At 35.0% G+C, this 13,620-nt stretch overlaps 2 protein-coding genes and 1 long non-coding RNA gene across 5 annotated transcripts in view; all 3 read right to left on the reverse strand.

Moving 5' to 3' along the window:
- Window positions 1–16: 16 nt before the first annotated feature.
- LOC107721180 (uncharacterized) lies at window positions 17–5,940 on the reverse strand. Of its 2 annotated transcripts, none has more exons than XM_016529062.1 (5): window positions 5,867–5,940; window positions 2,460–4,205; window positions 1,261–2,115; window positions 1,067–1,183; window positions 17–928 (listed from the first exon to the last, which is right to left on the reverse strand). In XM_016529062.1, the coding sequence occupies exons 2-5, from the start codon at window positions 4,171–4,173 to the stop codon at window positions 861–863; spliced, it is 2,754 nt and encodes a 917-aa protein (XP_016384548.1). In that variant the 5' UTR covers window positions 4,174–4,205; window positions 5,867–5,940; the 3' UTR covers window positions 17–860. The 2 variants fall into 2 exon arrangements, with proteins under 2 accessions (XP_016384548.1, XP_016384549.1); XM_016529063.1 differs by having other exon boundaries at window positions 1,261–1,771; window positions 2,116–4,205.
- Window positions 5,941–6,498: 558 nt separating this feature from the next.
- On the reverse strand, window positions 6,499–8,951 carry LOC107721173 (RING finger protein 223-like). Of its 2 annotated transcripts, none has more exons than XM_016529049.1 (2): window positions 8,705–8,951; window positions 6,499–7,652 (listed from the first exon to the last, which is right to left on the reverse strand). In XM_016529049.1, the coding sequence occupies exon 2, from the start codon at window positions 7,626–7,628 to the stop codon at window positions 6,954–6,956; it is 675 nt and encodes a 224-aa protein (XP_016384535.1). In that variant the 5' UTR covers window positions 7,629–7,652; window positions 8,705–8,951; the 3' UTR covers window positions 6,499–6,953. The 2 variants fall into 2 exon arrangements, with proteins under 2 accessions (XP_016384535.1, XP_016384536.1); XM_016529050.1 differs by having other exon boundaries at window positions 8,697–8,951.
- Window positions 8,952–10,910: 1,959 nt separating this feature from the next.
- The window catches only part of LOC107721184 (uncharacterized), a 4,695-nt gene continuing 1,985 nt past the window's right edge, over window positions 10,911–13,620 (reverse strand). Inside the window, exons 3-4 of the long non-coding RNA XR_001637685.1 lie at window positions 12,295–13,177; window positions 10,911–11,751 (exon numbers count right to left, since the gene is read on the reverse strand). This is a non-coding gene — a long non-coding RNA (uncharacterized LOC107721184). The remainder of the gene's footprint in view (window positions 11,752–12,294; window positions 13,178–13,620) is intronic.

The following is a 13,620-nucleotide window of genomic DNA, read 5'->3' on the forward strand; positions in this document are numbered from 1 at the left end:
TGATTACAAACAGCTCGAATTATTTTTACTCATCTTTAACATGTCATATGAACACAGTCAACTCGGATCTTTTCATTTTTTCATCAGTACATTTTCTTTTAGTAATAAATTCATTTGTTATTTGTAAGCATAATTTTCTGAGGCTGTTTCATATACACTTAATACACTGACATCAGTCTTTGCTTATGTGTGATAGAAATATTTGACACTCAGCAGCAGTCATATTTTTCTGGCACTTTCTGATACCTCCTTAACTTCCAACTATATTTTATGTGCAAATTTATATTCTTCATGAAATGTGCTCAAATCTGTTTCTTCACTGAAAAACTATATGAACTTTTTTTTAAAGCTTTGGCCGCATGATGTTTATGCATTTAATAGATGCATCTAGAGTGATTATCAGTGAAAACGTTTTTTATATGTACACTGCAAAACAGTTTACTTGTTAGTTACATAAATATGTATAGCACAGCTTGAGTCCTGAATATAATTGACGCAAAACTTACCAGTTGTCATTTCTGGTCCATATCAACATCATATCTAAAGCAATATATGTCTTCTAACTGAACAAGTGTTTGTACGGGGGGAAAAAAAATTAATGTTTTCTCCTTTGCTTTGTATGCTTTTTTTTTTTTTTTAACAAAATTGTCCTTTGATAAGTTATTTATTGATTGAACACCTATTTTGTAACATGAATATATTAAACATGAAAATATTAGACCGTTAGTAAATATGGAATACAATCTAATATGTGTATTTACTAAAGTGTTTGTTGTGAATTTGTGCAAAATTAACCCTTTCCTGTACACTGGCCCCTTGTGAGAAATCCTCAGAAAGCTCTAATATTAGATTTTTATGGTTCATCCTTCTTTTACATATCGCCGCAAGTACTGGATGGCAGAGATCGCACTCACATTTGCCAGAAGAGCTGAAAAATAATAGAGGGAAAAACGATCATGTTAATTTTGTGTGCTCATATTATCTGAATAAATTGCCTAATTTAATATGTAACAGCCTGATCATTGTGTCTTATTGCAGAAATACACCATCCACATGGCGTTCTTACCTGCTTTCCACATGTCGTTAGATTGTGGGTTGCTTGACTTCAGTACCCAAGACGCAAAAGCAATGCAAACAAGGCACATGTCTGCTTGCTTTAATGAAAAAAGGAAGCAATCTCTATCTGTAAGCAGAATTTTGTTGTGTTAGACTTGACATTTTCATATCTATTTGATCTCAAAAATGCCTTTAAGATTGTACCTGCGTTTGCAAAAGTTGCCCCAACATGTATCTGATGTTCTGTCATTTGTCCAAGGGCCTGGTTGTCTAGGAAACGCTCTGGAAGCTTTGGCTGAGCTATAGAAGAACTTGATGATGTTCTTGTTCTATAACTGTAGACTGTGTCAACTGTCTTGGGAAAACCCCAAGAGGTGGCCATCCTATACCAGGTCCTTCCCATTAGAAGTTTGGTGCGTCTCAGAGAAAGTTTTCGCCAGGTACTTCTCCGGCTAGTGATAAAGCACATGTTTGATGTTTCAGAAGGGCTTGTACACCTCATAACTCGGACTGGGGCGTTCTCGTCTTCACAATTCGACTGTATCACCTCTTCTACCTCTGGAAATTCTAGGTCTTTCACCACTGAATGAGAAGAGGAATAGATAGGTACCAATGTTTTCTCGCTCTTTGTTGAAACTTGAACTGAAGGAAAGAGAAAATTCCCAACCTCAAAATCTGAGAAGAAGTCATCATAAGTTTCAGCCACAGATAAGCTCTGTGAAAAACAAAGCGAAGTGTTACTTTCTGGGATCCAAGTTTGGTATTGCTCTGCTTTGGTGTCACTTCTCAAGATTTCGAAGAAAGACAGCAGACACTGATCGTCTAGAATATCAGAAATCGATAAAACTGGTGAAGGCGTTGATCTCCTTGTGCTACAGTGGTCCAATAGAAAGGTATTCGTGTTGTTTTCTTCTTTAGCTGTTAAAAATACGTCCTGCATTTCTGCTTCTGTCTCTGAATACAAATATAGTGAGGGATCACTCTCAGGACACAGCTTCACCGTCTCATTTGATTCACTTGGCCAAGTTTCTTCTGAATCTATGCCAGACTCAAGAAAACCTGTGAAAAACAAAGCGAAGTCTTACTTTCTGGGATCCAAGTTTGGTATTGCTCTGCTTTGGTGTCACTTCTCAAGATTTTGAAGAAAGACAGCAGACACTGATCGTCTAGAATATCAGAAATCGATAAAACTGGTGAAGGCGTTGATCTCCTTGTGCTACAGTGGTCCAATAGAAAGGTATTCGTGTTGTTTTCTTCTTTAGCTGTTAAAAATACGTCCTGCATTTCTGCTTCTGTCTCTGAATACAAATATAGTGAGGGATCACTCTCAGGACACAGCTTCACCGTCTCATTTGATTCACTTGGCCAAGTTTCTTCTGAATCTATGCCAGACTCAAGAAAACGTTGGGTTTGCTCTTTGCCTTCAAGGGGTTCAGGGCTAGGGTTTGCACTTGCATGAAGAAGTTGTAGAAACTCATCATCGAAATCAGAGTAAGCCGAGAATTCACAGCTCGATCGGTCTGGTTTAGAGTCATCCAAATGTGTGAAATAGTCTGAATCTGCTGCGTCGTCTACCAGGCCATCTTCTAAACTATCATCTTTAGATTCCACATCACCCCTATCTGGAAGATGAACATCGACAGCGACCACAGGGCTGCTTTCTTCTGGAATGATGCTTTCTGTCAGTAGAGACCTGTTATTGGCTATTCTAAGTTGCAAAATATCATTTATTGTCAGTTTTTCCATTTCATCCCAAAAGGAGGAAATGGCAAATATGGGTCGAGTTGGACCTGAAGTCTTGGCACTGTTACTGGAGGATTGTGTCTTTTGGGATGATTGGGATGATTCTTCTCTATTATAAGTCTGTCCCGAGGGCTCTTGCTGTTCTTTTTTTTCTCCTTCAGTATCTGAAGGAGCAGAGGGTTCAGAGGCACCCAGAATAAATCTGGGACTTTCCACCCCTGTGTCATTATTAAAGTGGCTTAAATTATCAGTTGAATGTTGACATTCACAGTTAATATCTACTATGGATTTGTCATATTTATCACACACAGCGCTTTCATGATCCCAGTACTGTGGCAAAGGGCCACTGAGATCTTTAAATATGGTCTGTGAATTTAGGGAGTCGGCAGGATTTCTTTCTAAGTTAGCTTCTGGCATTTCTGACATGCTTTCCTTTTTTAGACTAATAGGACAGCTTGTTTTTCCTCCTTCACCCTCAGGTGATCCAGTGGGCGAAATACATTTAACATCTTGGATATGAAGTACATTTTGAATATTGGGTGAGTCAGAAGAAAAATGTTCTTGTTCAAATTTGTCCTGCGTTATTTGTCTCTCAGTAATTTCTTTATCTGGTTCTGTATTGTTATTTAAGGAAGAGCACTTCTCCATCACTCCGCTATTCTGTCTAAAGTTTTTAGAAGGTTTTTTTTTTCGTCTTTTTTTTTTTTTGACCGAGTTGGGATCCTTTACTCTCAGGCGGACTGGGCTGTCATTTACAGTCACAAACCAACGTTCCTTCTCTTTTTGGGCCACTGGTGAACAGTCTGTCACCTCAGTTAACGTTTCTATACCATCCTTTCTCTTTTCATACTTTATATCTTCTATAGAGATTTCAGAGACTGGCTTGGTTGTGGCTTGGCTTGATTGATTCTCACCATTCTCCTGATTTTCGTAATTTCCTCTTAATTTCTCTAAGTTTAACTTCTCAGTCAGGTTGCTGTCTTCATTAGCTTTGTTGTGATATTCACATGTAGCCCCTGGTTCATTTGCTCCAGTATCAGACATCTGCTCAGCGGACCTGGTATTCTGTGGCTCTGCATTTGGGTTAGGATGTTCAGTAAACTCTGAGTTCTCAGATGTATGTTCTAATTTACATTCTCTTATTTGTTGTTGTTTTTGTACTTCTACACAATCTTTTTCAAAGAGTTGATCAGGGCTGGTCTGGCTGGAAAGAGATGACACGTGGACAGAGGTTTTGTCATCGTCAGTGTCACTGAAGCCAGACTCCTCTAAGGCTGCAAGCTTGGCTTGCTGAACAGAACATTCCTCACTGTCTGTACAGAAACAGTCCCAGTCCTGCTCTGCTATCAGCACACTGTGGTCTAAGTCATCCATTGCAGTTGAGTTCAAAAGGTTTTTTATGACATCTGAAAAAAATAAAAAATAAATAAATACAATTATAATTTTTTCCCCCAAAAAAATATATATACTACTATTCAGAAGTTTAAGGTCGGAATTAAATTTATGCATCCTTGTTGAATTAAAGTATTTTTGAAAGTATTAAATAAAATAAAAAAACTCAATGACCCCAAACTTTTAAACAGTAAAGTATTTTATTCAGCTGATTAGTATAAATTTATACAGTATAAAAAATATATTATTTATGTAAAAATCCTCTGTCATTCATGCAAACTTTTGACCATCAAGAGCTGAAATCGCAAGGGTTGAATTAAAGGCATCAAACTTTTACAATAGAAAAAAAATAATTGGACATCCAAAAATAATTTAAGACTCTTAAAAGTATTGTGTGAAAATTTCTCAAACCATAAACTATACTTTAAATGTGGTATACATTTTTCATGCCTTTGCATGTAAACCTAATTTAATATCTTGGCTGTCGGTTAAAAGTTAACTTGAATGACAGATAATAACATTATCACTAATAGCAACCATATGAGATTTTATTATGGTTGTAAGAATTTGTATTTTTAGTTACAAAATAAAAAAGGTAAAACTCAGCTGAAAGATATATATTGATCCGCTAAATAAAACAATTTTAGAAAGAAAAGGGGGAAAAAAAAAACTTCAACACTGTTTTTTAAGTGTGATCGTATGATTAGTTATTGAATATTTAACATTTTTGACAGTGGCCATCACACGCAAAAATGTTGCTTTTTAAGCAACATTGCACAGAAAACATTTCAACTGTTCAAAAGGCAAAATCTCCTTATGTATTTTTTCAGTAGGCCAATCAAATGCAAAAGGCGTGAACCCAAACTCCTTTTCAACAAATTAATTGAGAAATATCCTTTTGTCTCCAAGTAAATTCCAAAATATTTCAAACAAAATACTGTAATACGCTTAGACTGTCTCCAAAGCTCCTGTGAGGATGATCTTGGCCTGACTGTAAGCTGACTCCAGAGCAGACTGTACCCAGAGTATTCACAACAACTCACTGCAAGGTGATTTGTGGATTGAAAGATGTCAGTGAGAGGAAATAGTCTCACAAGAGTTCCATAAAACTTACCAGCATGATGTGCTGTTTGGGTGACTTGCCTTTTACAAATATTTTGCATGGTCCTTGCTTAGAAATGATGTGTCTCTAGATGGCGAGAATGACGATCATGATTTACAGTCTTTAATGAGAAACGGTTTTATCTTATCTAGCTTGTGGGGCGTTTTCTTACAAACACACGTGGACGTGCATTTAGCACACAGGAAATGCATTCAGCTATGCTCAGTTTTTTCTTATTTTTTCTTTCCCAGGAGCATCAAAACTGTTGATTTTGTGAAATTATTATTTGATCCAGCCATGGTCTTTATACAAAAACTGAGTGTTGTTTAGTTCTTTATACGCGTTTTAATATTAATGATACCCTGTGCATGATGTCCTTTTCTATTGCGTACATGGTTAAGTGGTTAATTTTGATACAGCAGCACTAGTACACACAGCATAGGCCAATGGAAAATATTTCCAACCCAAAAACTCCTCTTAGGAGTTCCACAAAGTTCTAGCTCCACAGACTCTGCATAGTCAGTTTCCATTAAATATCTTTTCAACATCTCATCTCTTATATATTTTGCCTACCTTTAGTTGTCAGTTATGCTTTCAAAACACTTCAATGTTGATCCGACGCTGACTTGGCTCACCTTCCAAAACCCCACTGCCCTTGCGTGTGGGAGAGAGGGGCCCTGCGTCCAGGTCTGTTATAAATAGAGGTATGTCTCTGATCACATGGATCACGTGTGTGTGTGTCCTGCATTCTCAGAGGGCCATTCCGTTTCAAATTTATAAATAGGGTTTCTCTGGGGAGATGGTACGAATCTGTCACTGATCAGCTAAGCTGCTATTCAATGAAGGGTTAAATCCTTAAACAACAGGCTGGATGGAAAATCCTTCGCTTTTATGGTTTAAAGGAAGTAATAGGATCAATAGCCACTTATCTATGGTAATAAAAGTCTGACAGTGTTATATAGTATGTCATGAAGCATTACTGTAAATATAATAGACGTTTATCAAAAACAAAGGACAAATAGGCAATAATAAAAATAAGTTCATTTAGTAGTGAAAATATACCTAAATAGATATAGTGAGAAACATTTAATAAAAAGAAATGCATTTGATAAAAAATGTTTTATATTTTACAAAATATATTTTCCTAATACAATCATTTTAAAAACTCATTAGTTAATATACATGCTTAATAATAATAATAAAAATAATAATTTTGCAAATAAGCATAAAGCATACAATAATAATAATAATAATAATAAATTGCATGCGTATCATTTTACAGAATGTGCAAAGAGCGTTTAAGGGGTTCCAGCCAAAGCAATCAAACCTGCAAGCAGGATCCTATTAAAAATGTCAATTATAAAAACTGTTTTACCCTAGTGTTTATTTTGTTAATCTGTTTTAGACACAGAAAAGAATTTTAAATATTTACAGTGGCATTTAGGAAGTATGTGATATGGCAATGAAAGTTCATGCAACAAATATTGAGTTTTTAAGGAGAAAGTAGAACTTTAACCAATACTGGTCATATGAAGCTGTAAAGGATGTGGCTGAGTTTTCAGCTTATCAGCCTTGATTTCAGACTGATGCCAATACAACCTGAATGTCATTTGCAATTCATGAACTTTGAATAAGAACATCTCGTGTCCACCTGTGTGTCTTATGTACCCACTGTAGGTCTGGGAGCAGTGAGCGTAGCTGGAATACCTGGTGATTCTCTGAAGCATTCTGACATGGTAAAGCACTGGAGAGGCCACAGTATAACCAAGAAGATGACAAGAAGCACTATGATGAAGAGCATAAGCCTCTTCCAGTTCCCATAAAAACCCAAGAATCGCAGCAGCCTGTATCCACAACCCTCTCTTCTCTCCTCTCTCCTCGGTGTCTCCTCTGGTTTATGCTCGCCAATGTCAATGCAGATGCAGTTGGGTATCGTTGGGTTTGAGTAGCACAGCCTCTGTCCGTCTAGGAAAACGTTCTCTAGTTGTTGCTGGTCGCCAGGAAGTTGGCCCAAAACTTCCTGGCTAGTGGCTAGATCCGGTGTACCATGCTCAGGCACGGACGTTGGCTGCCGACAAAGAGGGCAGGTGATCTGGTTACCTTCCTGCTCTGGTGAAATAGCCACAAAGCGAGACAGACATTCCAGACAGAAGGTATGGGTACATTCAAGAAGCTTTGGTGTCTTGAAGGTGTTGTCGTATGTGCAAAAGCAGATTGAACACTCTGGACCGGCATCCCAGGCATCGTCCTGATCATCACCGGAGGCCACTTGTGTCATGTGTTGGTGCCGCATTGAATTGGTACGTGATGCTGTGGATACTTCCGGGTCCTCCATCCTGTTGTGTGATCAGAAGAAAATCTGAAATGCAAAATGAATCCTTCAAGTTATTCATTGGCACAATGATTACTTAAAATATATATGCTGTTGTCCTACACTACAAAAAAATTAATAAAAATACAATAAAAAATAAAATAAAATTTTCACTCAGAAATTGCTAGTTAATTTCACAAATAATTACAAAGAAACAAGTAACACATTAAATTAAATGTAAAATTTTAAAAGAGAAAAACTGAATTTATGTATTTTTAAAACACTTCTTTGTTTCATTTACATAAAAAAAAATGTAAGTGTACATTAGTTGAGTGAATCCATTTATGAGTTAAAGTATGGCAATATATGACTTGGTAAAACTCAAAATATATGGTTGATGCACTGCTAAAAATATATAAAACTGAATAAAAAAAAAATCGTAATGCTAAACTGTTCTGAAAAACTTCTGTGATCTTTTAATGGAATGCTTACTATGCTATGTAACTGAATGAATAGGAAAAGAGCAGGATCCTTTTTGAATTTTATAATCCCAAATGGTTGCATGGAAAGCTAGCAGTATCTGACATGGCAAATAACAACCACATGTAAATGTGGTTGCTATGGGCATCATTACTGCAGTGCTGTATATGATATATATGTATATATAGGTGATGCTGAGACAAAACATATGCAAATATCTAAAAAAACAACCATGAAAGGAATATGTATTGCATACTGTTTCAGACAAGGACTGCCATTATGCATATAATTTAACATTTTAATGACTTACTAATTTTTACATTTATTGCACCGTGACTAGACAACACATCTCCAATTTGGATTAAAGGATTTAAAGGATTTCCTTTCCATTAAAAATATGAAATGAAATTAACCTAATAATCACCCTAAGCTTGTTCAATTGCCCAACAAATGCTAATATTAACAGTTGCTAAACTGGCTGTTGTTTCACAGTAGCTCAACAAAAACATGGTTGCTGATCAAACAAAATTCAACCGTTTTTTATTTATTTATTTTTTATGTTTGTTGGGGCAGTGTAAACCGAAAAGATTAAAGAAAAAAAAACAGGATTACCTTATTACCTTGAAAGTGGAAGACAATATTCTTCTTTTTATCTTCTAGATGCTTGCTTCTTTGTGTAGATGGATACAAATATGGCTGAAAAGTTTGAAAAGTTCCCAAAACAAGTATTTCAATGGCTGACTTTCTCCAGACCTGTCTGTCCTGGTCTTCCGGTAACGTGTTACTGCCGTCACCTGCTCTTCAGAAGTTTGAATTATACTTTTGAGCTGTGACTCAAGTGAGTTAAACCATAAACCATTACCTTGTTCTCCCTCTCTCTATTTGATCCTCAACCCCTCCTTCACACATACGCCATCTGATACACGTACATGTGTAAATTATGGAAAAGCAGGAGGGGTGACAAAGAGAAGGAAGTGAACTGATTTTCTGATAGGATTAGGTTACACTTTGACATTGAATACCTTAACATAAGAATGACAAAGCATAGCAAGTGACTAAGGTGATCAAAAATCAATGGCTGCTGTCAACTGTTTGGTTCTTTAAAATATCTTCTTTTGTGTTCAACTCATACAAGTTTGGAAAATCTTGTGTTAGTAAATGATGACAATAGTTTCATTTTTGGGTAAACTATCCCTTTAACATAAATAGAATCTTCTAAAAAACTAAACTACAACAGTCTGCATGTTTATTATTATTCATCTTGTTCCACAAAAACAATGCTTATGGGAAATGATAACGTTTCGTTATTCCCATTACACATGCATAACAAAACCATAATAATAAAGAAATTGGCCATAAATTCAAACCATTTCCAAAGTCACATGACTGTTGTTTGAATATATTACCACTCTCTGTCTCACCTGGAGATAAGCAGCCAGGTATAAGGAAAATGGTTGGAATGTGTTTTCATGTACAACAACAGTCAGGTTTTTTTTTTCTTTTCACTGAGTCTCACTGAGGGTGTATGTACAGTGACTTATGTTTTTACAGTATAGTGTGCCAACCACTGTTGTGACTTCACTTGTGCTGAATGCTTTAAATAATCCATTATAAATGTGTATATTTGCAATTGTATTAAATAGTGAGACATGATAAATATCACATAGAGGAGTGAGCTAATGGAAAGACAGTCACGTGGTACTTGCTCCATTTTGATCTACTATTGTGTCTTATAAGGAAGTGCTTATAATATTATAGGTAAATGGGATCAAAGTCCCTCCATCTGTTTACCAAAGACATACATAAACTGGTGACATTCACAGGAGTGGTTTCCTGAGCACAAGGGTTAAGTTTGATTATGTGAAATTGTTTTTGACAAGTCCAACCTAATATTTTACTATTTTAATTATCATTCTACAGATGATAAAGCAATGATAGCACTTGCCAGCAATTAAAATGCTAAAGAGTTTTATAACCACCACTCCCAACCTTACTCTGCACTTCCCAGAACCTCTATATGGCAAATGAGTCTTTGATGATCAACACCAGCCACCACCTGGACTGTGGCATTTTGCAACAACTTTTAAATGATATTTTATGATATAAAGTAAAAAAAAAAAAAAAAAAAACTGAAATTTATTGTTTTATGTCCACAAGTTTGGATTTTTGTTGTATTTTATTTTTTGAAAACGTTATCTTGTAAAATTGTGATGATAAAAACGAGGTGAATTTTAATCTTATAATTGTATTAGTTAAATTGATAAATATCACATAGAGGATTGAGCTAATGGAAAGACAGTCACGTGGTACTTGCTCCATTTTGATCTACTATTGTGTCTTATAAGGAAGTGCTTATAATATTATAGGTAAATGGGATCAAAGTCCCTCCATCTGTTTACCAAAGACATACATAAACTGGTGACATTCACAGGAGTGGTTTCCTGAGCACAAGGGTTAAGTTTGATTATGTGAAATTGTTTTTGACAAGTCCAACCTAATATTTTACTATTTTAATTATCATTCTACAGATGATAAAGCAATGATAGCACTTGCCAGCAATTAAAATGCTAAAGAGTTTTATAACCACCACTCCCAACCTTACTCTGCACTTCCCAGAACCTCTATATGGCAAATGAGTCTTTGATGATCAACACCAGCCACCACCTGGACTGTGGCATTTTGCAACAACTTTTAAATGATATTTTATGATATAAAGTAAAAAAAAAAAAAAAAAAAAAAAGTAAAAAAAAATAAATATTGCCAAAAAAAATCTCATAAATCAAAATATCTTTTATTTCTGTAAACACTGAAATCTTCATGATATATGATTCAATATGTGATTAATACTCACTCTGTCAGGACATCAACATACAAAAAAGTTCATAATCAACATCCATCTAAACATAATTCATATACAAAATCTACTGACATGCTTTCCAGTTGCTGCACAACAGCCAATAAAATGACATGAGAAATAAGTTGAATTTAAATCAGTATCACAGATGTATCCCCAAGAAACCACATCCTTTACCTCCACCTTAAGTAAACAATCCTTGCTTTTGATTAATCCAGCATACTAAAGATATTACACTCTACAAAACAATGTTCAAATAAATACCCTTCCTAAAATGAAATAGAAAAGGTGTAGAAAAACCGTAATAATCCTTTAAATAAACAGAACCATTATTACAAATGAGAAAACCTAAAAACTACACCGAAAACCATAAATATATATAGGCATAGGGGATGATACGGCATTTTAAAGGCCACTATTTGCAATAAACATCTACAAAATAAAGTAAAACAAAGGTAACTGACATCTCCGGTCCTTTTATAGAAATACCAGTGTATTACTCGCTTTATAACACTACAGTGATATCAAGCATTTTGTTTGTTGTTGTTTTTTCCAACCAAGAAACAAGATAAATTTACTAAAGTTCTTTCATAATTTTACATTCTAATTTTGTATAAAATGTACAAAATCAAAAATGGTGACTATAGGTCTTCATTCGTTAGCACAATCACTTAATGGCACTTTGTCTTATACAAGATGGGATAAATAGCTCTGTTTTTGGCAACAGTTTTTCACAACTTTGCTTATATATTGTGTATTAACAGCAAGTTTGCAACTTTAAGGCCTAGCAAATTTGAATTTATCATTATTTACCTGGGATTTTTTTTTTCTAGCAGCTCTTGAAACAAACAATCAAAACACATCAAGAATGGAATCGATCTTAAATTCAGTTTTAGAGCATGGGATTACAGTAACCAATGCATTCACAATAGTTATGGCTCTCACATACTGAGAGTTGTGTGGAATTATTCCAAAGATTCCTGAAAAAGACAAGACAAGAGATACCTTGGTCTCTGGAATTTCTAACACAAAAAGAGCAGCACTGAGGACGTAGTAGACTCTACTCATGATGAGATTAGTTACTCCTGTGGGTTAGATGGAGTCAATATGGATCTGAAGCCCATTATGTTTAAGTTCTAAAATGCCACAACTGGAGGTAAGCTGTTTTCTGTTAAACCTAACATGTCATTTTATATATTTAAATAAAAATTTAGGGTGGGGCAACATCAAGAGTGAGTCATCAAAGTTTCCTGTGGACATTATACAAATCATCTCATGACTGGCTTGTATATATTGTGTATTAACAGCAAGTTTGCAAGTTTAAGGCCTAGCAAATTTGAATTGATCATTATTTACCTGGGAAAAAACTTTGGTGCAAGCCAGAACCCTTTATGTTGAATATAGTGAAGAATGTGCCATTGTTAACAGGTGGACATTTCATGCACACTTATCAGTAGAACATGAATATGCTGTTAACATTGAAACCCAAGCCAGGAGTATTTTCAATACTCATACAGGGTATTTTCCAGCATATGTATATGGCATTAATAAGTGCTAACAGAATTTGTGGAGATGGTACAGGATTAATAGAAAATATATTATTTGTGTATACAGGAACAAAATAATGATTTCAACCGAATGGTAAATATGCTAATGTCTTTTTTTTTTTTTTTTACTTGATGAGGTTTGAGGAGTTGGTAGTGTGCAAATATGACTAACTCCGGAAGTCTTGTTTTGAATCCTAGTTACAATGTCACAAGACTCAAAAGTACAATATCACACAAAAATACTGGTAATAAATATAAACATTACACAATTCTTTCAAAAACAACTTACTAGACTTCATTATAGCTTAACAATCAAAAATACTCTAGTAGTGCAACACTTGGTCTCTTAAAAAAAAGGAACAATGTATTGTGTGAAAAATATATAAATAGAAATAAATAACTTGCTCCAGTGAAAAGAAAAGAGAATTAAAAAAGATAAATCCTACATCAAGACATGTCACTTCTTCATGTAGCCTACAAAGGAAAGTTTCACCAAAAAAGTAAATCCTATAAGAAAACAGTGCTTTAGGACAGACCCATGTTTTAAAAGGGTGCTCATAGCTGGCCCTTGAAGGCTGGTCACACATTGTATACCTTGGTTACTGCCCCTGTTGCCACAGTAGCACTGCTGGATGCTGATGATGCTGACGTTGCTGATGGCCTCTCCCTCCTAACATATCTTGGCTTGCGAACTGTAGATATAGGAGTAAGAATGAGCTATTTTACTAAAAGTTTTTATAATCAGATATTCCCAATAGATGTTTTGAAATTTAGCACAGTTGGAATTAGGATGCACCACCACTTTGGACTAATAAATTCAAAATACAGATGAACCCTTTAACTGTCACCCCCCATTTTTTAAAATAGGCATGCAGGTGAACTATCCAAACTTAAATTGTTGTAATTTATGAACACTTTGGAATACAGACATAAGGTTGATCTCTTTTTAAAGAAGAAAATCAGCAAATTATCGCAAAAGTGGAATTTTTTCAAAAAATGTAAGTATCAAAAAGTTATAGTAGTTTAAATTTACTGTAAAGAAAATGCACTATATTAATTTTATTTTATTTTATATATAATAAATATTTTACATAACAGGTTTTACTCTAAAATTGGTATAAAATTATAGCCTTAT

This window comes from Sinocyclocheilus rhinocerous, unplaced genomic scaffold (assembly GCF_001515625.1).
Source record: "Sinocyclocheilus rhinocerous isolate Xijiao unplaced genomic scaffold, SAMN03320098_v1.1 scaffold2106, whole genome shotgun sequence".
Lineage (NCBI taxonomy): Eukaryota > Metazoa > Chordata > Actinopteri > Cypriniformes > Cyprinidae > Sinocyclocheilus > Sinocyclocheilus rhinocerous.

Excerpts from the sequence above, each read along its gene's own strand:
- LOC107721173 (XM_016529049.1), bottom strand. The coding sequence starts at position 7,628 with ATGGAGGACCCGGAAGTATCCACAGCATCACGTACCAATTCAATGCGG.
- LOC107721180 (XM_016529062.1), bottom strand. The coding sequence starts at position 4,173 with ATGGATGACTTAGACCACAGTGTGCTGATAGCAGAGCAGGACTGGGAC. Across the intron at positions 2,116-2,459 it reads AGGCAAAGAGCAAACCCAAC|GTTTTCTTGAGTCTGGCATA; the intron begins GTTTTCTTGAGT and ends TGTTTTTCACAG. Across the intron at positions 1,184-1,260 it reads GGCAACTTTTGCAAACGCAG|ATAGAGATTGCTTCCTTTTT; the intron begins GTACAATCTTAA and ends TTCTGCTTACAG.